Here is a 25121-nt window from a genome sequence, read left to right as displayed (position 1 = left end):
CCTGTTGCCAGCAGGACTCACTGAAAATAAAAAAACCTAACTAAACTTTTATTCTAAGCAGCTCAGGAGAGCCACCTAGATTGCACCCTTCTCGGCCGGGCACAAAAATCTAACTGAGGCTTGGAGGAGGGTCATAGGGGGAGGAGCCAGTGCACACCACCTGATCCTTAAGCTTTTATTTTGTGCCCCGTCTCCTGCGGAGCCGCTATTCCCCATGGTCCTTACGGAGTCCCAGCATCCACTAGGACGTCAGAGAAATCCTAGGGATTGGAAGCTCCAATCCCGGGGATTGAGGGATCAGACGGCCCTCAGTGTTTTCAAAGGCAGGCAGCGTTGAGCATCATCAGGATACTCAGACGCTGCCCGTCTCCCCCTGCGCAGTGTGACGTGCAGTTACAGGTCACGCTGCACAGTCAGCTGTCACCCGCCGCTGACCGCAGCCGCCACTGTGCCCGCAAGATGACCCGCAGCCGCCGTCAAGCCTGCAGGATGACCCGCAGCCGCCACCGCCCCTGCAGGATGACCCGCCGCCGACCCCGTAGGATGTGTGCCACCCTCCTGCCCCCGTCGTATGGTGAGTATCCAGCATGCGGGGTGGACTTGCCCTGTGCTAGGCGTTCCCCCGCATGGCAAAGAAATGGATTGTAGATGTGCCTTTTCTCGCACCTCTACGATCAAGTCTGATTTAGGCCCAATGTAGAGCTCCACTTTCACTATGCATTTTCTCACACAAATAGGTGAAGCGCTATTTAGGTTAAAGACTGAGGTCTCTTAGTAATTTACTACAACCAGAGTCATTATTTAGGGACTGTTTATTACAAAGGAAATTATGGAGGCAAAAATAATTCTATAAAAATCAGTCGCACATATCTGAAAGGTACATATGGTCCTAATGCGGATTTTAACATAGGTCTGCTGTAATTGTTCCTGCATATATTTGCCCAAATGCAGGGTTGTACTCCTCTCTGTGGTGCATTACCACAAGACAGATGTGTTTCTGCCACTGTCCAACTCTGATATCTCACAATTCCGCTGACACACCCTCACTGAGCTTTGCCTACATGAGAACGTGTGTGCTTTTGGTTTCTGTGCATACAGTCGGAAAGCAACAATCAAGATAGGCACTGCAAACCGGCATTTGTCCAACTGCCTGAAAGTTTCAATTGATGCATAATAAATAACAGCAATTCTAATATTCACAGTCAAAAGGAAACGGAGTGTCTAGAAAACAAAGAGAAATGACACTGTTTCTCTGGGTCTCACAGCTTGGGAGCAGAGTATTTAATTCAGAGTATTTAATTTAATTATTTAATGGTATCATTTCCACATTTTGTACCACTGTTTTAGCATATACCTTTTGTGATCAGAGAATAACTACAGTGGGAAATCCAGCAGAACAGGACAGATCCGATGCAGCAGTGTGAAAACGGCTTGCACCAAAACTATTCTCTCTGTGACCCCTGGGGAACTGCTTGTACATTCCCAGCTTGATTGCAATTTGTAGACAGGGGTGGGGTTCCTGTCTATAGACAGACCGTTAAGATAGACAGTCATTAGTTAGACACTATATGGTCGACAGTCAAAAGTCAGACAGGGTCAAAAGTCAGACGGTGGCGAGCGGCCGGATTTCACCAAATTTGGGTTAAAAATTTATAAAAACACACACAAAAAATATTTTTTTTTGTGTCTGAATTATGACCCTGTCTGACTTTTGACCTTGTCTGACATTTGACTGTCGACCATATAGTGTCTAACTAATGACTGTCTATCTTTTAACTAGGAGTTATACCACACCCACAGGGGTGAGGGGCAGTAAGTTGTTTTTTTCATTAATCAGCATCACTGTATCTTTCATCATGAGAGTTTATCGGCTTTGTTTCCAGACTTTTGAAGTGCTTCCTTAAGCTCTGAGCTTCTCTGCTTATCAATGATTTCCATCTCTCTCCGCTTCTGTAAGTGAAAAATAAGTCATGCTAAGATGGATATATAATGGAAGTTAAGGAATGCTTATTTATACCACATCTCGGAAACCTATCCATTGTTTATCATGGCTCCCTGGATCATAGTGTTATCACATGACTTCCTACTTTAAATTAGATGTTACCTGCGAAATCTCAGTATTGATGATGCTGTGATATTGTTTTCCTTGCCCGAGTGCTTCCATTTCCTCTAGGAAATCCCATCTCTCCTGAATTTCTGCTACCACTGAAGGAACAAACAGTCAGCAGTTTATAATCCCACAACTTCAGCCCAGCTCTTCCCCACTTCCCTGCCAAGAACTTACACTCATCGAATCTATCTCTCTCCTCCTGCTCCATGTCTTCTGTTTGTGGTGGTAAGCGACGTGGTTCCGGCTGCTCCTTCCCTGTAGCCATAATGTTCTGTAATCTGATCTTCTCTTTGTTCAGGTCTCCTGTAGGGTAAGGGGTCACTCACAGATAAATTACAATAGTGTGCCATTATGCGTAATTTTAGTAATAGTTACTTGTCTGTAATGTTGACTATGACATTTATGTGTTGATCATTGCAGGTAATACAAGTTTTCTCTGGCAGGGTCCACAGGTTATCCACAACATAACATTGGGATATGATAAAGCGACAGCGGACTTGCACTAATCGGTCAAAGCTTTTAGGCCTCCCAGCATGCAACGGCCCCGTCCATATATCCCTGCCTCCTGGCTCAATTTTTTTGTTTGGTGTGGCAGGAGCCGGACCATGGTCAGAGGGCTACTGATTCTTAACAGCCCTAAGCTTTCTTATTTTATTTTTATAGTCTTACTATTTTCTCTGACGTCCTAGTGGATGCTGGGTACTCCGTAAGGACCATGGGGAATAGACGGGCTCCGCAGGAGACTGGGCACTCTTAAAAGAAAGATTAGGTACTATGGGGCAGATGTATTAACCTGGAGAAGTCATAAGGAAGTGATAAACCAGTGATATGTGCAAGGTGATAAAGGCATCAGCCAATCAGATCCTAACTGTTAATTTACATATTGGAGCTGATTGGCTGGTGCCTTTATCACCTTGCACATATCACTGGTTTATCACTTCCTTATGCCTTCTCCAGGTTAATACATCTGCCCCTATATCTGGTGTGCACTGGCTCCTCCCTCTATGCCCCTCCTCCAGACCTCAGTTAGAATCTGTGCCCGGCCAGAGCTGGATGCACCTAGTGGGCTCTCCTGAGCTTACTAGAAAAGAAAGTATTTGTTAGGTTTTTTATTTTCAGTGAGATCTGCTGGCAACAGACTCACTGCTACGAGGGACTGAGGGGAGAGAAGCAAACCTACCTGCTTGCAGCTAGCTTGTGCTTCTAAGGCTACTGGACACCATTAGCTCCAGAGGGATCGAACACAGGGCTTGACCTCGATCGTCCGTTCCCGGAGCCGCGCCGCCGTCCCCCTTGCAGAGCCAGAAGACGGAAGAACCAGGAGAAAATCGGCGGCTGAAGACTCCGGCCTTCAATAAGGTAGCGCACAGCACTGCAGCTGTGCGCCATTGCTCCCACAGCACACCACACGCTCCGGTCACTGGTGGGTGCAGGGCGCTGGGGGGGGGCGCCCTGGGCTGCAATAAGTATACCTTTTGGCAAATGTGCACATAATACAGTTATAAACTGTATATGTGCCTAATCCCCCGCCATTAACATTATTAAAAAAGCGGGAGAAGCCCGCCGCGGAGGGGGCGGGGCTATCTCCCTCAGCACACCGGCGCCATTTTCTCTTCACAGCTCCGCTGGAAGGACGCTCCCCAGGCTCTCCCCTGCAGTATACACTACAAGAAGGGTAAAAAAGAGAGGGGGGGGCACAAATTTAGGCGCAAAAGGTGATATAAGCAGCTATTGGGGGAAAATTCACTTTGTGTTAGTGTAAATCCCTCTGTTATATAGCGCTCTGGTGTGTGCTGGCATACTCTCTCTCTGTCTCCCCAAAGGACTTTGTGGGGTCCTGTCCTCAGTCAGAGCATTCCCTGTGTGTGTGCGGTGTGTCGCTACGGCTGTGTCGACATGTTTGATGAGGACGCTTACGTGGAGGCGGAGCAAGAGCCGATAAGTGTGATGTCGCCCCCTGCGGGGCCGACACCAGAGTGGATGGATATGTGGAAGGTATTAACCGACAGTGTCAACTCCTTGCATAAAAGGTTCGATGACGTAACAGCTTTGGGACAGCCGGCATCTCAGCCCGCGCCTGCCCAGGCGTCTCAGAGGCCATCAGGGGCTCAAAAACGCCCGCTACCTCAGATGGCAGACACAGATGTCGACACGGAGTCTGACTCCAGTGTAGACGAGGATGAGACAAATGTACAGTCCACAAGGGCCATCCGATACATGATTACGGCAATGAAAAATGTGTTGCACATTTCTGACATTAACCCGGTTACCACTAAAAAGGGTATTATGTTTGGGGAGAAAAAGCAGCCAGTGATTCCCCCATCTGATGAGTTAAATGAATTGTGTGAAGAAGCGTGGTGTTCCCCAGATAAGAAATTAGTGATTTCTAAGAGGTTACTAATGGCGTACCCTTTCCCGCCAACGGACCGGTTACGTTGGGAAACTTCCCCTAGGGTGGACAAGGCGCTCACACGCTTATCAAAAAAGGTGGCACTGCCGTCTCAGGATACGGCCGCCTTAAAGGAGCCTGCAGATAGAAAGCCGGAGGCTATCCTGAAGTCTGTGTATACACACTCGGGTACTATACTGAGACCTGCAATTGCTTCAGCATGGATGTGTAGTGCTGCAGCTGCTTGGTCTGATACCCTGTCAGATAACATTGATTCCCTTGACAGGGATACTATTTTGCTAACCATAGAGCATATTAAAGACGTCGTCTTGTATATGAGGGATGCACAGAGGGACATTTGCCGGCTGGCATCTAGAATTAATGCAATGTCCATTTCTGCCAGGAGAGTATTATGGACTCGGCAGTGGACAGGTGATGCTGATTCTAAAAGGCACATGGAGGTTTTGCCTTATAAGGGTGAGGAATTGTTTGGGGATGGTCTCTCGGACCTTGTATCCACAGCAACAGCTGGGAAGTCGACTTTTTTACCTCAGGTTCCCTCACAGCCTAAGAAAGCACCGTATTATCAAGTACAGTCCTTTCGGCCTCAGAAAGGCAAGCGGGTCAGAGGCGCGTCCTTTCTGCCCAGAGGCAGGGGTAGAGGGAAAAAGCTGCACCAGACAGCCAGTTCCCAGGAACAAAAATCCTCCCCTGCTTCCACTAAGTCCACCGCATGACGCTGGGGCTCCACAGGTGGAGCCAGGTGCGGTGGGGGCGCGTCTCCGGAACTTCAGCGACCAGTGGGTTCGCTCACAGGTGGATCTCTGGGTTCTACAAGTGGTATCTCAGGGATACAAGCTGGAGTTCGAGGCGTCTCCCCGTCGCCGTTACCTCAAATCAGCCTTGCCAGCTGCTCCCAAGGAAAGGGAGGTAGTACTGGCGGCAATTCACAAGCTGTACCTTCAGCAGGTGATAATCAAAGTTCCCCTCCTTCAACAGGGACGGGGTTACTATTCCACAATGTTTGTGGTACCGAAACCAGACGGTTCAGTGAGACCCATTCTAAATTTGAAATCCTTGAACACTTATATAAGGAAGTTCAAGTTCAAAATGGAATCGCTCAGGGCGGTCATTGCAAGCCTGGAAGAGGGGGATTTTATGGTGTCTCTGGACATCAAGGATGCTTACTTGCATGTCCCCATTTATCCGCCTCATCAGGAGTACCTCAGATTTGTGGTACAGGACTGTCATTACCAATTCCAGACATTGCCGTTTGGGCTCTCCACGGCACCGAGAATATTTACCAAGGTAATGGCAGAAATGATGGTGATCCTGAGAAAGCAAGGAGTCACAGTTATCCCATACTTGGACGATCTCCTCATAAAGGCGAGGTCAAGGGAGCAGTTGCAGATCAGCGTAGCGCACTGTCAGGAAGTGTTGCAACAGCATGGCTGGATTCTGAATATCCCAAAGTCGCAGCTCATTCCTGCGACGCGTCTGCCCTTTCTGGGCATGATTCTGGACACAGACCAGAAGAAGGTGTTTCTCCCGACGGAGAAGGCTCAAGAGCTTGTGACTCTAGTCAGAGACCTCTTAAAACCGAAACAGGTGTCGGTGCATCACTGCACGCGAGTCCTGGGAAAGATGGTGGCATCGTACGAAGCCATTCCCTTCGGCAGGTTCCATGCGAGGATCTTTCAATGGGATCTGTTGGACAAATGGTCCGGATCGCATCTTCAGATGCATCGGCTGATCACCCTGTCCCCCAGGGCCAGGGTGTCTCTTCTGTGGTGGCTACAGAGTGCTCACCTTCTTGAGGGCCGCAGGTTCGGCATACAGGACTGGGTCCTGGTGACCACGGATGCGAGCCTCCGAGGGTGGGGGGCAGTCACTCAGGGAAGAAACTTCCAAGGGTTGTGGTCAAGTCAGGAGGCTTGTCTGCACATAAATATCCTGGAACTAAGGGCCATATTCAACGCCCTGAGTCAAGCGGAGCCCCTGCTTCGCAACCAACCGGTGCTGATTCAGTCGGACAACATCACCGCGGTGGCTCATGTAAACCGCCAGGGCGGCACAAGAAGCAGAGTCGCGATGGCGGAAGCCACCAGGATTCTTCGGTGGGCGGAGAATCACGTGCAAGCACTGTCAGCAGTGTTCATTCCGGGGGTGGACAACTGGGAAGCAGACTTCCTCAGCAGGCACGACCTTCACCCGGGAGAGTGGGGACTTCCTCACGAAGTCTTCATTCAGATTACAAATCGATGGGAACTGCCACAGGTAGACATGATGGCGTCCCGTCTCAACAAAAAGCTACAACGGTATTGCGCCAGGTCAAGAGACCCTCAGGCGATAGCTGTGGACGCCCTGGTAACACCGTGGGTGTTCCAGTCGGTCTATGTGTTTCCTCCTCTTCCTCTCATACCCAAGGTGCTGAGAATCGTAAGAAGAAGAGGAGTGAGAACAATACTCATTGTTCCGGATTGGCAAAGAAGGCCTTGGTACCCGGTACTGCAAGAAATGCTCACAGAGGACCCATGGCCTCTGCCTCTCAGACAGGACCTGTTGCAACAGGGGCCCTGCCTGTTCCAAGACTTACCGCGGCTGCGTTTGACGGCATGGCGGTTGAACGCCGGATCCTAGCGGAAAAAGGCATTCCGGAGGAAGTTATTCCTACTCTGATCAAGGCTAGGAAGGACGTGACAGCAAAGCATTATCACCGCATATAGCGAAAATATGTTGCTTGGTGTGAGGCCAGGAAGGCCCCTACAGAGGAATTCCAACTGGGCAGATTTCTGCACTTTCTACAGTCTAGAGTGACTATGGGCTTGAAGTTGGGATCCATAAAGGTCCAGATTTCGGCCATATCCATTTTCTTTCAAAAGGAACTGGCGTCTCTTCCTGAAGTTCAGACGTTTGTTAAGGGAGTGCTGCATATTCAGCCCCCTATTGTGCCACCAGTGGCACCTTGGGATCTCAACGTGGTGTTGGGTTTCCTAAAATCCCACTGGTTTGAACCACTTAAGACCGTGGAGCTAAAGTATCTCACGTGGATTTTGGTCATGCTATTGGCCTTAGCTTCGGCTAGGCATGTGTCAGAATTGGCGGCTTTGTCATGTTATAGCCCCTATCTGGTTTTTCATATGGACAGGGCAGAATTGCGGACTCGTCCCCAATTTCTGCCAAAGGTGGTGTCATCTTTTCATTTGAACCAACCTATTGTGGTGCCTGCGGCTACTCGTGACTTGGAGGATTCCAGGTTACTAGATGTAGTCAGGGCTTTGAAGATTTATGTAGCCAGAACGGCTGGAGTCAGGAAAACTGACTCGCTGTTTATCCTATATGCCCCCAACAAGTTGGGAGCTCCTGCTTCAAAGCAAACCGTTACCCGCTGGATCTGTAACACGATTCAGCAGGCTCATTCTGCGGCTGGATTGCCGCATCCAAAATCAGTGAAAGCCCATTCCACAAGGAAGGTGGGCTCTTCTTGGGCGGCTGCCCGAGGGGTCTCGGCTTTACAGCTTTGCCGAGCTGCTACTTGGTCGGGTTCAAACACATTTGCAAAATTCTACAAGTTTGATACCCTGGCTGAGGAGGACCTTGAGTTTGCCCATTCGGTGCTGCAGAGTCATCCGCACGTTTGGGAGCTTTGGTATAATCCCCATGGTCCTTACGGAGTTCCCAGCATCCACTAGGACGTTAGAGAAAATAAGATTTTACTCACCGGTAAATCTATTTCTCATAGTCCGTAGTGGATGCTGGGCGCCCGTCCCTAGTGCGGACTTTCTGCAATACGTGTACATAGTTATTGCTTAATAATGGGTTATGTCATGTTGGCATCCATTGTTGATGCCCTGTTGTTGTTCATACTGTTGACTGGATAAGTGTATCACAAGTTATACGGTGTGATTGGTGTGGCTGGTATGAGTCTTACCCGGGATTCCAAATCCTTTCCTTATAATGTTTGCTCTTCCGGGCACAGTTTCCTTAACTGAGGTCTGGAGGAGGGGCATAGAGGGAGGAGCCAGTGCACACCAGATAGTACTAAATCTTTCTTTAGAGTGCCCAGTCTCCTGCGGAGCCCGCTATTCCCCATGGTCCTTACGGAGTTCCCAGCATCCACTACGGACTATGAGAAATAGATTTACCGGTGAGTAAAATCTTATTTTCACATACGTCCTAGAGGATGCTGGGGACGACATCAAGACCATGGGGTCTATACCAAAGCTCCAGTACAGGCGGGAGAGTGCGGATGACCCTGCAGCACCGATTGACCAAACTTTAGGTCCTCATCGGCCAAGGTGTCAAACTTGTAGAACTTAGCAAATGTGTTTGACCCTGACCAAGTAGCTGCTCGGCAAAGTTGTAATGCCGAGACCCCCCGGGCAGCCGCCCAGGATGAGCCCACCTTCCTAGTGGAGTGGGCCTTTACCAACGTCTGTAACGTTGTATGAGCTTGCTGAATCGTATTTCTAATCCAACGTGCAATAGTCTGCTTGGAAGCAGGACAGCCAATCTTGTTGTGATCATACAGGACAAACAGAGCCTCGTTTTCCGTATACGACCTGTTATAGCAACATAGATTTTCAAAGCTCTAACCACATCAAGAGACTTTGAATCAGTGAATGTGTAACTACTGGCACCACAATAGGTTGGTTTATGTGAATAGCAGAAACCACCTTTGGAAGAAAATGTTGGCGAGTTCGCAACTCTGCCCTATCTTCATGGAAAATCAGATAAGGGCTCTTGTGAGACAAGGCACCCAATTCAGACACCCGCCTTGCGGATGCCAATGCCAAAAGCATCACCACTTTCCAAGTGAGAAACTTCAACTCTATCTTTTGTAAAGGCTCAAACCAATCCGATTGAAGAAACTGCAATACCACGTTAAGGTCCCATGGTGCCACTGGAGGCACGAATGGAGGCAGGATGTGCAGAACCCCTTTCACGAAGGTCTGAACCTTTGGAAGAGAGGTCAATTGTTTTTGGAAGAACACTGACAAGGCCGAAATCTGGACCTTGATTGATCCCAATCGTAGGCCCGTCTCCACACCATCCTGCAAAAAATGGAAAAAAAGTCCTAAGTGAAACTCTTCTGTAGGAGTTTTCTTGGATTCACACCAAGACACATATTTTCTCCAAATACAGTGGTAATGTTTTGACGTTACTCCCTTTCTGGCCTGAATAAGGGTGGGGATGACCTCCTTAGGAATACCCTTCCTAGCTAGGATACGGCGCTCAACAGCCATGCCGTCAAACGTAACCGAGGTAAGTCTTGGTACACACACGGCCCCTGCTGCAGCAGGTCCTCCCGAGGAGGAAGAGGCCGAGGATCTCCTATGAGTAACTGCTGAAGATCTGGGTACCAAGCCCATCTTGGCCAGTGTGGGGCAATGAAGATTGCTCGAACCCTTGTCTGTCTTATGATCCTGAGTACTTTTGGGATCAGCTGAAGTGGAGGGAAAACATACACTGACGGAAACACCCACTGGGTCACCAGTGCATCCACTGCTACTGCTTGAGGGTCTCTCGACCTGGAACAGTATCTCTGAAGCTTCTTGTTGAGACGAGACACCATCATGTCTATTTGAGGAACTCCCCAAAGAATTGTCACCTCTGCGAAGACTTCTTGGTGGAGGCCACACTCTCCTGGATGGAGATCGTGTCTGCTAATGAAGTCTGCTTCCCAGTTGTCTACTCCCGGAATGAATATTGCCGACAGAGCTTGTAGATGTTTTTCTGCCCAGCAGAGGATTTTTGTCGCCTCTGCCATTGCAGGTCTGCTTTTCGTTCCGCCCTGCCTGTTTATGTATGCGACTGCTGTTACATTGTCCGCCTGGATCTGCACGGGACAGTCTTGAAGAAGAAGTACCGCTTGTTGAAGGCCGTTGTAAATGGCTCTTAGCTCCAGAACGTTTATGTGAAGGCAGGCTTCCTGTTGTGACCAACATCCCTGGAAGTTTTCTCCCCGAGAGACTGCTCCCCAGCCTCGGAGACTTGCATCCGTTGTTACTAGGACACAGTCCTGAATCCCGAACCTGCATCCCTCTAGCAGGTGAGAGCTGTGCGACCACCACAGGAGTGAAATCCTGTTTTTTGACGAAGGATTATCTTTCTGTGCATGTGTAGGTGTGACCTCGACCACTTGTTCAACAGGTCCCACTGGAATACTCTGGCATGGAACCTGCCAAACTGTATGGCCTCGTAGGCCGCCACCATCTTCCCCAACAACCGAATGCACTGATGGATCGACCCACACTTGATGGTTTCACTATCTGTTTTACCATTTTCTGGATTTCCAGAGCCTTTTCCAGCGGAAGAAATACTCTCTGAACTTCTGTGTCCAGAATCATCCCGAGGAAAGACAACCTTGTTGTCGGTTCTAACTGTGACTTTGGGTAATTTATGATCCACCCGTGTTGTTGGAGTATTGACAGGGAGAGGTATATGTTTTGTAATAACTGCTCCCTGGATCTCGCCTTTATCAGGAGGTCGTCCAGATAAGGGATTATATTAACTCCTTTCTGACGAAGGAGGACCATCATCTCCGCCATCACCTTGGTGAATACCCTCGGCGCCGTGGAGAGACCGAAAGGTAACGTCTGGAATTGGTAATGGCAAGCCTGAATCCTGAATCGCGAATCTCCGATAAGCCTGGTGAGGAGGATAAATGGGAACATGCAGGTAAGCATCCTTTATGTCCACCGACACCAAGTAGTCCCCCTCCTCCAGACTGGTAATCACCGCCCGAAGTGATTCCATCTTGAACTTGAACCCTTTCAGGAAGAAATTCAGATCTTTTAGATTTAGGATCGGTCTGACCGAGCTATCCGGCTTCGGAACAACAAAGAGGTTTGAATAAAAACCCCGCCCTTGTTGTGACAACGGTACCAGGACTATGACCTGGTCTTGACATAATTTTTGGATTGCCGCTGTTACTGCTTCTCTCTTCAGCGGAGAAGCTGGCAAAGTCGATTTGAAAAATCGGCATGGGGGAACGTCTTGAAACTCTAGTTTGTATCCCTGGGATACTATTTGCAACACCCAGGGGTCCAGGCCAGACAGAATCCAATACTGGCTGAAGAGTCTGAGACGTGCCCCCACCCGAGCGGCCTCCAGCAAGGGAGTTCCAGCGTCATGCTGGGGATTTGGCAGAATTAGGGGTAAACTTTTGCTCTTGGGAACCTGGAGCCGGTGTGGGCTTCTTTCCCCGCCTGCAAAGAAGGGGGAACCTCTCGTCTTTTTGTATTTATTGGGCCGAAAGGACTGCATTTGCGGGTGATACGTCTTTTTTGCCGATGCAGCCGCAGAGGGCAAAAATGTTGACTTACCTGCTGTAGCCGCCGAGACTAACGCAACCAGGCCATCGCCAAATAAGGCCTCACCTTTATATGGGAGAGCCTCCATGTTTCTTTTGGAATCTGCATCTGCGTTCCACTGGCGAATCCATAACGCCCGCTTAGCCGATACTGCCATGGTAGCGGCTTGTGAACTCAAGAGTCCAATATCCTTCATTGCTTCCAGCATGTAGGCGGCAGCGTCCTTGATATTCCCTAACTTAAGGAGTATCTCATCTTTATCAATTATGTCAATTTCTGATGACACGCTTTCTGACCATTTTTTAATAGCGCGACTCACCCATGCGCAGGCAATAGTGGGCCTGAGCAGTGTACCATTGGTAACATAAATGGATTTCAATGTCGTTTCCATTTTGCGGTCTGTCTGCTCTTTAAGAGAAGCCGTGCCAGGAGCAGGGAGAATTACCTTCTTTGTCAACCTGGAAAGTGCACTGTCTAACACAGGGGGTGACTCGTATTTTTTCCTGTCTTCAACCGGGAAAGGATAAGCTATGTGAATCCTTTTGGTAATATGAAATTTTTTATCAGGATTCACCCACATCCCTTCAAACAGAGCATTTAGTTCGTGTGAAGGAGGGAACGTGACTTTGGATTTCTTTTCCTTACATAAATAAGCTTTCTCCTGAGGTACAGGAGTGCTTTCTGTAACCTCCAACACGTCCCATATAGCCACAATCATATATTGTATACTTTTTGCCAATTTATGATCTATCTCTCTGGATTCACTATTGTCGACACAAGAATCAGAATCCGTATCAGTGTTTACAACATTTGCAAATGGTCTCTTATGTGACCCAGAGGGGCCGCCCGCATAAGGAATAGCAGCATCCTGAAAAATCACATCTTCCACAGATTTTCTCCAGCATGCAGCCTTAGATTCAGACTTATCTAATCTTCGGTTAATCAGATGCATACTGTCACGTAGCTCTTTCACCCATGCAGGCTCTTGGTGTGCCGGCAGCGCCACCACATTACAACTCTGTGTCCCTAAAATGGCTTCCTCCGGGGAGGAACTCCCTGCCTCAGACATACCTCACACGTGTACACCACACTCACAGACACACTGGGACTTATTTTGGGGACATACCCACAGTAAAATCTGTCAGAGGGACACAGGATAGGAGCAGCCAGTTCACAAACCCAGCGCCAGTACTGCCTGTGAACACAGTATGTCCACAGCCCAAAAGCGCTTTTAAATAGTAATATACACTATCAAATGCACCACAATCGCTTTGTGTCCCCCCTTTATAGCACCCTGTACTTATCAGAAGTGGAGGAGAGGACCACCGTGTTCTCTGCAGCCTGAGGAGAGAAAATGGCGCTGAGTAGTGTGCTGGCTGCCTGAGGAAGAAGCTCCGCCCCCACAATGACACGTCCTTACACTCCGTATACTGACTTATTATTAATACTGGCGGAGGTAGGGCTGTGCCAGCAGCATCTTATGCCCCCTTTTAGCCAGTTTGAGGTATTTTTCTTGCTGCCCAGGGCGCCCCCCCCCCCCGCACCCTGCAGTGCCTGTGTGTGTGGGCAGCAATGGCGCGCTGTGCTCCTGCCAGCCGCGCCGCGCCTCAGACGTCACTTACTTGATTGAAGATCATTCTTCTCATACTCACTCACCTGTCTTCTGACTTCTGGCTCTGTGAGGGGGGTGACGGCGTGCTGTGGGAGTGAGCATCTAGACACGGCTAGCATTCGGTTCCCTTCAGGAGCTAATGGTGTCCTGTCAGCCAGAAGCAGAGCCATGAAACTCTGAGGAAGTTGGTTCTGCTTCTGCCCCCTCAGTCCCACGAAGCAGGGAGTCTGATGCCAGCAGATCTCCCTGAAAATAAAAAACCTAACATAAGTCTTTTCAGAGAAACTCAGTAGAGCTCCTCCGAGTGCATCCAGTCGACCTGGGCACATTTCTAAAACTGAGGTCTGGAGGAGGGGCATAGAGGGAGGAGCCAGTTCACACCCAATGAAAAGTCTTTAGAGTGCCCATGTCTCCTGTGGATCCTGTCTATACCCCATGGTCTTGATGTCGTCCCCAGCATCCTCTAGGACGTATGAGAAAAAAGATTTTTCCACCTCTCTCACTTCCATTACGGTACACCACACATTATACCACGTTAACCAAAATAATCAAAGGCATATCAACTTTTCAGGGGAAATTTAAGGAAAAATTATTTCACAGAAAGGGTAGTGGATAAGTGGAATATCCTCCCATCAGAGGTGGTAGAGGCTAAGACTGTAGAGCAATTTAAACATGCTTGGAATAGGCATATGAATATCCTTACAAAGAATTAAGGTTCAAAAAGGGTTGAGATTACCTAAAGGATAAAAAAAAGGGGCAGACTAGATGGGCCAAGTGGTTCTTATCTGCTGTCAAATTCTATGCTTAATATCTACCCAGCATTTAAAGCTTAATTTAACCAAGAAAATGTCTTCATTCTCATATCAAATACTAGGCTATAACTGCTGCCAATAGCATGGGAAGTAATGCAGAAATGGTTTCTACATCATTCTGGTTTCCTGTTTACCTGCAGCATGACTCACTGTTTAGCCCTGGACATGCTAAATATTAATTAGACTGTGCAGAGTAACTAAATCCTGTAGAAGGTGGTTCCTATCCAGATCAGGCCTGGCATTTTGGTATGAGTGCAGAGGAGACATCAGGTTCAGATGCTGGTTTCAGCCAGTTAGATGCAGCAAGGTCCTGCTTTTTTTTTTTTACCAGAACATGTTATGGAATTTAATACCTTGAGTTCTGTACAATGGTTAATAGCTCCACTTTGCATATTTGTTACTAATGTCAAGTATCGTCTACCAAACAATTTATATTAGCGTTTTATCGATTTGTTAATATCTGTATACAAATAAGCTGCTATTATACACACAGGATAAGTAATACAAAATTACTCAATTAGAGAGCGCTATTTATTTGAAATTATTAAAAATGATTTAAAAAAATAATCCATTCAAGTTTTATAAAGAATTAAAAAATAAGAATTTACTTACCGATAATTCTATTTCTCATAGTCCGTAGTGGATGCTGGGGACTCCGTAAGGACCATGGGGAATAGCGGCTCCGCAGGAGACTGGGCACAAAAGTAAAGCTTTAGAACTACCTGGTGTGCACTGGCTCCTCCCCCTATGACCCTCCTCCAAGCCTCAGTTAGGATACTGTGCCCGGACGAGCGTACACAATAAGGAAGGATTTTGAATCCCGGGTAAGACTCATACCAGCCACACCAATCACACCATATAACTTGTGATCTAAACCCAGTTAACAGCATGATAACAGAGGAGCCTCTAGAAAAGATGGCTCACTACAGCAATAACCCGATTTTTTTGGTAACAATAACTATGTACCAGTATTGCAGACAATCCGCACTTGGGATGGGCGTCCAGCATCCACTACGGACTACGAGAAATAGAATTATCGGTAAGTAAATTCTTATTTTCTCTAACGTCCTAAGTGAATGCTGGGGACTCCGTAAGGACCATGGGGATTATACCAAAGCTCCCAAACGGGCGGGAGAGTGCGGATGACTCTGCAGCACCAAATGAGAGAACTCCAGGTCCTCCTCAGCCAGGGTATCAAATTTGTAGAATTTTACAAAGTATTTGCTCCTGACCAAGTAGCTGCTCGGCAAAGTTGTAAAGCCGAGACCCCTCGGGCAGCCGCCCAAGATGAGCCCCCTTCCTTGTGGAATGGGCTTTCTCTAACGTCCTAAGTGGATGCTGGGGACTCCGTAAGGACCATGGGGAATAGCGGCTCCGCAGGAGACTGGGCACATCTAAAGAAAGCTTTAGGACTAACTGGTGTGCACTGGCTCCTCCCCCTATGACCCTCCTCCAAGCCACAGTTAGATTTCTGTGCCCGACGAGAAGGGTGCACACTAGGGGCTCTCCTGAGCTTCTTAGTGAAAGTTTTAGTTTAGGTTTGTTATTTTCAGTGAGACCTGCTGGCAACAGGCTCACTGCATCGAGGGACTAAGGGGAGAAGAAGCGAACTCACCTGCGTGCAGAGTGGATTGGGCTTCTTGGCTACTGGACATTAGCTCCAGAGGGACGATCACAGGCCCAGCCTGGATGGGTCCCGGAGCCGCGCCGCCGGCCCCCTTACAGAGCCAGAAGAGCGAAGAGGTCCGGAAAAATCGGCGGCAGAAGACGTTCCTGTCTTCAATAAGGTAGCGCACAGCACTGCAGCTGTGCGCCATTGCTCTCAGCACACTTCATACTCCGGTCACTGAGGGTGCAGGGCGCTGGGGGGGGGCGCCCTGAGACGCAATTAAACATGATAAAAATACCTTACATGGCAAAAAATACATCACATATAGCTCCTGGGCTATATGGATGCATTTAACCCCTGCCAGAATATACAGAAAAACGGGAGATAAGGCCGCCGAGAAGGGGGCGGAGCCTATCTCCTCAGCACACTGGCGCCATTTTCCCTCACAGCTCAGTTGGAGGGAAGCTCCCTGGCTCTTCCCTGCAGTCACTACACTACAGAAAGGGTTAAAAAAAGAGAGGGGGGCACTAATTAGGCGCAGTATTAAAACATACAGCAGCTATAAGGGGAAAAACACTTATATAAGGTTATCCCTGCATATATATATAGCGCTCTGGTGTGTGCTGGCATACTCTCCCTCTGTCTCCCCAAAGGGCTAGTGGGGTCCTGTCCTCTATCAGAGCATTCCCTGTGTGTGTGCTGTGTGTCGGTACGTTTGTGTCGACATGTATGAGGAGAAAAATGATGTGGAGACGGAGCAGAGTGTCTGTAACAGTGATGTCACCACCTAGGGGGTCGACACCTGAGTGGATGTACTGTTGAAAATTACGTGACAGTGTCAGCTCTATATAAAAAAACAGTGGTTGACATGAGACAGCCGGCTACTCAGCTTGTGCCTGTCCAGACGTCTCATAGGCCGTCAGGGGCTCTAAAGCGCCCGTTACCTCAGATGGCAGATACAGACGCCGACACGGATACTGACTCCTGTGTCGACGGTGAAGAGACAACCGTGATTTCCAGTAGGGCCACACGTTACATGATTGAGACAATGGAAAATGTTTTATACATTTCTGATAATACGAGTACCACCAAAAAGGGGTATTATGTTCGGTGAGGGAAAAACTACCTGTAGTTTTCCTGAATCTGAGAAATAAAATGAGGTGTGTGATGATGCGTGGGTTTCCCCCCGATAACAATTGATAATTTCTTAAAAAGTATTGGCTGTATACCCTTTCCCGCCAGAGGTTAGGGTGCGTTGGGAAACACCCCCTAGGGGGGATAAGGCGCTCACACGCTTGTAAGAACAAGGGCTCTACCCTCTCATGAGATGGCCGCCCTTAAGGATCCTGCTGATAGAAAGCAGGAGGGTATCCAAAAATGTATTCACACACATACTGGTGTTATACTGCGACCAGCAATCGCCTCAGCCTGGAGGTGCAGTGCTGGGTTGGCATGGTCGGATTCCCTGACTGGAAATATTGATATCCTAGATAAGGATAGTATATTATTGCCTATAGAGCATTTAAAAGATGCATTTCTATATATGCATGATGCACAGCGGAATATTTGCCGACTGGCATCAAGTATAAGTGCGTTGTCCAATTCTACCAGTAAAATGGTCAGGTGATGCGGATTCCAAACGGCATTTGGAAGTATTGCCTTTGAAAGGGGACATTTGGGGTCGGTCTTTTAGACCTGGTGGCCACGGCAACAACTGGGAAATCCACGTTTGTACCCCAGGTCGCCTCTCAAAATAAGACGCCGTATTATCAGGCGCAGTCCTTTGTTGGCAAGCGAACAAAAGGTTCCTCTTTTCTGCTCGTAACAGAGGGAGAGGAAAAAGGCTGAAGAGATTACCCAGTTCCCAGGAACAGAAACCCTTTCCCGCCTCTGCAAAGCCCTCAGTATGACGCTAGGGCCTTACAAGCTCAGGCACGGTGGGGGCCCGTTCTCAATGAATGTCAGTGCGCAGTGGGCTCACTCGCAAATAGACCCCTGGATCCTTCAGGTAATATCTCAAGGGTACATATTGGAATTCGAGACGTCTCCCCCTCGCCGTTTCCAAAAGTCGGCTTTACCGACGTCTCCCTCTGACAGGGAGGCAGTTTTGGAAGCCATTCACAAGCTGTATTCCCAGCAGGTGATAATCAAGGTACCCCTCCTGCAACAGGGAACGGGGTATTATTCCACACTATTGTGGTACCGAAGCCAGACGGCTCGGTGAGACCGATTCTAAATCTAAAATCTAAAATCTTTGAACACTTACATACAGAGGTTCAAATTCAAGATTGAGTCACTCAGAGCAGTGATTGCGAACCTGGAAAAAGGGGACTACATGATGTCTCGGGACATCAAGGATGCTTACCTTCATGTCAAAATTTACCCTTCTCACCAAGGGTACCTCAGGTTATGGTACAGAACTGTCACTATCAGTTCAGACGCTGCCGTAGGGATGGTCCACGGCACCCCGGGTCTTTACCAAGGTAATGGCCGAAATGATATCCCTTCGAAGGAAGGGAATTTTAGTTATCCCTTACTTGGACGATTCCCTGATAAGGGTAAGATCCAGGGAACAGTTGGAAGTCGGTGTAGCACTATCTCAGGTAGTGTTGCGGCAGCACGATTGGATTCTCAATATTCCAAAATTGCAGCTGGTTCCGACGACTTGTCTTCGGTTTCCTAGGGATGTTCCTGGACACAGTCCAAAAAAAAAAAAAAAAAAGGTGTTTCTCCCGGAAGAGAAAGCCAGGGAGTTATCCTAGCTAGTCAGGAACCTCCTAAAACCGAACCAAGTCTCAGTGCATCAATGCACAAGGGTTCTGGGTAAAAATGGTGGCTTCCTACGAAGCAATCCCATTCGTTAGATTCCACGCAAGAACTTTCCAGTGGAACCTACTGGACAAATGGTCCGGGTCGCATTTTCAGATGCATCAGCGGATAACCCTGTCACCAAGGACAAGGGTATCCATCCTGTGGTGGTTGCAGAGTGCTCATCTTCTAGAGGGCCGCAGATTCGGCATTCAGGACTGGGTCCTGGTGACCACGGATGCCAGCCTGCGAGGCTGGGGAGCAGTCACACAGGGAAGGAATATCCAGGGCTTAAGGTCAAGCCTGGATACATCACTTCACATAAATATCCTGAAGCTAAGGGCCATTTACAATGCTCTAAGCTTAGCAAGACCTCTGCTTCAAGGTCAGCCGGTGTTGATCCAGTCGGACAACATCATGGCAGTCACCCACGTAAACAGACAGGGTGGCACAAGAAGCAGGAGGGCAATGGCAGAAGCTGCAGGGATTCTTCGCTGGGCGGAAAATCATGTGATAGCACTGTCAACAGTATTCATTCCGGGAGTGGACAACTGGGAAGCAGACTTCCTCAGCACGACCTCCACCCGGGAGAGTGGGGACTTCACCCAGAAGTCGTCCATATGATTAAAAAACTCGACAGGTATTGCGCCAGGTCAAGAGACCCTCAGGCAATAGTTGTAGACGCTCTGGTAACACCGTGGGTGTACCAGTCAGTGTATGTGTTCCCTCCTCTGCCTCTCATACCCAAGGTACTGAGATTGATAAGATGGAGAGGAGAAAGCACTATATTCGTGGCTCCGGATTGGCCAAGAAGGACTTGGCAACCGGAACTTCAAGAGATGCTCACCGAGGATCCGTGGCCTCTACCTCTAAGAAGGGACCTACTCCAGCAAGGACCCTGTCTGTTCCAAGACTTACCGCGGCTGCGTTTGACGGCATTCCGGTTGAACACCGGATCCAGAAGGAAAAAAGGCATTCCGGATGAAGTCATCCATATCCTGATCTAAAGCCAGGAAGGATGTAACCGCAAAAACATTATCACCGCAATTGGCGAAAATATGTTGCGTAGTGCGAGGCCAGTAAGGCCCGACGGAGGAAATTCAACTGGGTCGATTCCTACATTTCCTGCAAACAGGAGTGTCTATGGGCCTGAAATTGGGGTCCATTAAGGTTCAGATTTCGGCCCTGTCAATTTTCTTCCAAAAAAGAACTAGCTTCAGTCCCTGAAGTTTAGACGTTTGTAAAAGGGGTACTGCATATACAGCCTCCTTTTGTGCCTCCAGTGGCAATTTGGGATCTCAATGTAGTTTGGGTTCCAAAAGTCACATTGGTTTGAACCACTTAAATCTGTGGAGTTAAAATATCTCACATGGAAAGTGGTCATGCTGTTGGCCCTGGCCTGGGCCAGGCGCGTGTCAGAATTGGCGGCTTTATCCTGTAAAAGCCCTTATCTGATTTTCCATTCGGACAGGGCGGAATTGAGGACTCGTCCTCAGTTTCTCCCTAAGGTGGTTCCAGCGTTTTCACCTGAACCAACCTATTGTGGTGCCTGCGGCTACTAGGGACTTGGAGGAATCCAAGTTGCTGGATGTTGTCAGGGCCCTGAAAATATGTTTCCAGGACGGCTGGAGTCAGGAAATCTGACTCGCTGTTTATCCTGTATGCACCCAACAAGCTGGGTGCTCCTGCTTCTAAGCAGACTATTGCTCGTTGGATTTGTAGTACAATTCAGCTTGCACATTCTGTGGCAGGCCTGCCACAGCTAAAATCTGTAAAAGCCCGTTCCACAAGGAAAGTGGGCTCATCTTGGGCGGCTGCCCGAGGGGTCTCGGCTTTACAACTTTGCCGAGCAGCTACTTGGTCAGGGGCAAACACGTTTGCTAAATTCTACAAATTTGATACCCTGGCTGAGGAGGACCTGGAGTTCTCTCATTCGGTGCTGCAGAGTCATCCGCACTCTCCCGCCCGTTTGGGAGCTTTGGTATAATCCCCATGGTCCTTACGGAGTCCCCAGCATCCACTTAGGACGTTAGAGAAAATAAGAATTTACTTACCGATAATTCTATTTCTCATAGTCCGTAGTGGATGCTGGGCGCCCATCCCAAGTGCGGATTGTCTGCAATACTTGTACATAGTTATTGTTACAAAAATCGGGTTATTATTGTTGGGAGCCATCTTTTCAGAGGCTCCTCTGTTATCATACTGTTAACTGGGTTCAGATCACAAGTTTACGGTGTGATTGGTGTGGCTGGTATGAGTCTTACCCGGGATTCAAAATCCTTCCTTATTGTGTACGCTCGTCCGGGCACAGTGTCCTAACTGAGGCTTGGAGGAGGGTCATAGGGGGAGGAGCCAGTGCACACCAGTTAGTCCTAAAGCTTTCTTTAGATGTGCCCAGTCTCCTGCGGAGCCGCTATTCCCCATGGTCCTTACGGAGTCCCCAGCATCCACTACGGACTATGAGAAATAGAATTATCGGTAAGTAAATTCTTATTTTTACAGATTTTGGCTGTGGCAGGCCTGCCACAGAATGTGCAAGCTGAATTGTACTACAAATCCAACGAGCAATAGTCTGCTTAGAAGCAGGAGCACCCAGCTTGTTGGGTGCATACAGAATAAACAACGAGTCAGATTTTCTGACTCCAGCCGTCCTGGAAACCTATATTTCCAGGGCTCTGACAACGTCTAGCAACTTGGAGTCCTCCAAGTCCCTAGTAGTCACAGGCACCACAATAGGTTGATTCAGGTGAAACGCTGAAAACCACCTTAGGGAGAAACTGAGGACAAGTCCTCAATTCCGCCCTGTCCGAATGGAAAATCAGATGAGGGCTTTTACAGGATAAAGCCGCCAATTCTGACACGCACCTGGCCCAGGCCAGGGCCAACAGCATGACCACTTTCCATGTGAGATATTTTAACTCCACATATTTAAGTGGTTCAAACCAATGTGACTTTTGGAACCCAAAAACTACATTTAGATCCCAAGGTGCCACTAGAGGCACAAAAGGAGGCTGTATATACAGTACCCCTTTCACAAACGTCTGAACTTCAGGGACTGAAGCTAGTTCTTTTTGGAAGAAAATTGACAGGGCCGAAATTTGAACCTTAATGGACCCCCATTTCAGGCCCATAGACACTCCTGTTTGCAGGGAATGTAGGAATCGACCTAGTTGAAAATTCCTCCGTCGGGGCCTTACTGGCCTCGCACCACGCAACATACTTTCGCCAAATGCGGTGATAATGTTTTGCGGTTATATCTTTCCTGGCTTTGATCAGGATAGGAATGACTTCATCCGGAATGCCTTTCTCCTTCAGGATCCGGCGTTCAACCGCCATGCCGTCAAACGCAGCCGCGGTAAGTCTTGGAACAGACAGGGTCCTTGCTGGAGCAGGTCCCTTCTTAGAGGTAGAGGCCACGGATCCTCCGTGAGCATCTCTTGAAGTTCCGGTTACCAAGTCCTTCTTGGCCAATCCGGAGCCACAAATAAAGTGCTTACTCCTCTCCATCTTATAATTCTCAGTACCTTGGGTATGAGAGGCAGAGGAGGGAACACATACACTGACTGGTACACCCACTGTGTTACCAGAGCGTCTACAGCTATTGCCTGAGGGTCCCTTGACCTGGCGCAATACTTGTCGAGTTTTATAAACATGTGGAAGACTTCTGGGTGAAGTCCCCACTCTCCCGGGTGGAGGTCGTGTCTGCTGAGGAAGTCTGCTTCCCAGTTGTCCACTCCCGGAATGAATACTGCTGACAGTGCTATCACATGATTTTCCGCCCAGCGAAGAATCCTTACAGCTTCTGCCATTGCCCTCCTGCTTCTTGTGTCACCCTGTCTGTTTACGTGGGTGACTGCCGTGATGTTGTCCGAATGGATCAACTCCGGGTGACCTTGAAGCAGAGGTCTTGCTGAGCTTAGAGCATTGTAAATGGCCCTTAGCTTCAGGATATTTATGTGAAGTGATGTCTCCAGGCTTGACCATAAGCTCTGGAAATTCCTTCCCTGTGTGACTGCTCCCCAGCCTCGCAGGCTGGCATCCTTGGTCACCAGGACCCAGTCCTGAATGTGCGGCCTTCTAGAAGATGAGCACTCTGCAACCACCACAGGAGAGACACCCTTGTGCTTGGTGACAGGGTTATCCGCTGATGCATCTGAAGATGCGACCCGGACCATTTTTCCAGCAGGTCCCACTGGAAAGTTCTTGCGTGGAATCTGCCGAATGGGATTGCTTCGTAGGAAGCCACCATTTTTCCCAGAACCATTTCATTGATGTACTGAGACTTGGCTCGGTTATAGGAGGTTCCCGACTAGTTCGGATAACTCCCTGACTTTCTCCTCCGGGAGAAACACCTTTTTCTGGACTGTGTCCAGGATCATCCCTAGGAACAGAAGACGAGTCGTCGGAATCAGCTGCGATTTTGGAATATTGAGAATCCAATCGTGCTGCCGCAACACTACCTGAGATAGTGCTACACCGACCTCCAACTGTTCCCTGGATCTTACCCTTATCAGGGAATCGTCCAAGTAAGGGATAACTAAAATTCCCTTCCTTCGAAGGAGTATCATCATTTCGGCCATTACCTTGGTAAAGACCCAGGGTGCCGTGGACCATCCATACGGCAGCGTCTGAAACTGATAGTGACAGTTCTGTACCATAAACCTGAGGTACCCTTGGTGAGAAGGGTAATTGGGACATGAAGGTAAGCATCCATGATGTCCCGAGACATCATGTAGTCCCTTCTTCCAGGTTCGCAATCACTGCTCTGAGTGACTCAATCTTGAATTTGAACCTCCGTATGTAAGTGTTCAAGATTTTAGATTTATAATCGGTCTCACCGAGCCGTCCGGCTTCGGTACCACAACAGTGTGGAAATAATACCCCGTTCCCTGTTGCAGGAGGGGTACCTTGATTATCACCTGCTGGGAATACAGCTTGTGAATGGCTTCCAAAACTGCCTCCCTGTCAGAAGGAGACATCGGTAAAGCCGACTTTAGGAAACGGCGAGGGGGAGACGTCTCGAATTCCAATTTGTACCCCTGAGATATCACATGAAGGAACCAGGGGTCTACTTGCGAGTGAGCCCACTGCGCGCTGAAATTCATTGAAACGGGCCCCCACCGTGCCTGATTCTGCTTGTAAAGCCCCAGCGTCATACTGAGGGCTTGGCAGAGGCGGGAGAGGGCTTCTGTTCCTGGGAACTGGCTGATTTCTGCAGCCTTTTTCCTCTCCCTCTGTCACGGGGCAGAAATGAGGAACCTTTTGCCCGCTTGCCCACGAAAAGACTGCGCCTGATAATACGGCGTCTTCTTATGTTGAGAGGCGACCTGGGGTACAAACGTGGATTTCCCAGCTGTTGCCGTGGCCACCAGGTCTGAAAGACCGACCCCAAATAACTCCTCCCCTTAATAAGGCAATACTTCCAAATGCCGTTTGGAATCCGCATCACCTGACCACTGTCGTGTCCATAACCCTCTACTGGCAGAAATGGACAACGCACTTAGACTTGATGCCAGTCGGCAAATATTCCGCTGTGCATCACGCATATATAGAAATGCATCTTTTAAATGCTCTATAGGCAATAATATACTGTCCCTATCTAGGGTATCAATATTTTCAGTCAGGGAATCCGACCACGCCAACCCAGCACTGCACATCCAGGCTGAGGCGATTGCTGGTCGCAGTATAACACCAGTATGTGTGTAAATACATTTTAGGATACCCTCCTGCTTTCTATCAGCAGGATCCTTAAGGGCGGCCATCTCAGGAGAGGGTAGAGCCCTTGTTCTTACAAGCGTGTGAGCGCTTTATCCACCCTAGGGGGTGTTTCCCAACGCACCCTAACCTCTGGCGGGAAAGGATATAATGCCAATAACATTTTAGAAATTATCAGTTGTTATCGGGGGAAACCCACGCATCATCACACACCTCATTTTATTTCTCAGATTCAGGAAAACTACAGGTAGTTTTTCCTCACCGAACATAATACCCCTTTTTGGTGGTACCCGTATTATCAGAAATGTGTAAAACATTTTTCATTGCCTCAATCATGTAACGTGTGGCCCTACTGGAAGTCACATTTGTCTCTTCACCGTCGACACTGGAGTCAGTATCCGTGTCGGCGTCTATATCTGCCATCTGAGGTAACGGGCGCTTTAGAGCCCCTGACGGCCTATGAGACGTCTGGACAGGCACAAGCTGAGTAGCCGGCTGTCTCATGTCAACCACTGTCTTTTATACAGAGCTGACACTGTCACGTAATTCCTTCCAACAGTTCATCCACTCAGGTGTCGACCCCCTAGGGGGTGACATCACTATTACAGGCAATCTGCTCCGTCTCCACATCATTTTTCTCCTCATACATGTCGACACAAACGTACCGACACACAGCACACACACAGGGAATGCTCTGATAGAGGACAGGACCCCACTAGCCCTTTGGGGAGACAGAGGGAGAGTTTGCCA

General features: G+C 48.7%; 1 protein-coding gene across 3 annotated transcripts in view; it reads right to left on the bottom strand.

Moving 5' to 3' along the window:
• Positions 1-794: 794 nt before the first annotated feature.
• C9H22orf23 (chromosome 9 C22orf23 homolog) overlaps positions 795-25121 on the bottom strand; it is a 106482-nt gene continuing 82155 nt past the window's right edge. For all 3 annotated transcript variants that reach the window (XM_063940564.1, XM_063940562.1, XM_063940563.1), the window contains 3 exons: positions 2285-2413; positions 2105-2205; positions 795-1950 (listed from right to left, as the gene is read on the bottom strand). In XM_063940564.1, the coding sequence (XP_063796634.1) occupies positions 1855-1950; positions 2105-2205; positions 2285-2413 (326 nt within the window). In that variant the 3' untranslated portion in view covers positions 795-1854. The remainder of the gene's footprint in view (positions 1951-2104; positions 2206-2284; positions 2414-25121) is intronic.

The sequence above is a fragment of the Pseudophryne corroboree genome, chromosome 9 (assembly GCF_028390025.1).
Source record: "Pseudophryne corroboree isolate aPseCor3 chromosome 9, aPseCor3.hap2, whole genome shotgun sequence".
Lineage (NCBI taxonomy): Eukaryota > Metazoa > Chordata > Amphibia > Anura > Myobatrachidae > Pseudophryne > Pseudophryne corroboree.
Note: the sequence above shows the minus strand (reverse complement) of the source record. Positions and strands in the feature narration are given on the sequence as shown.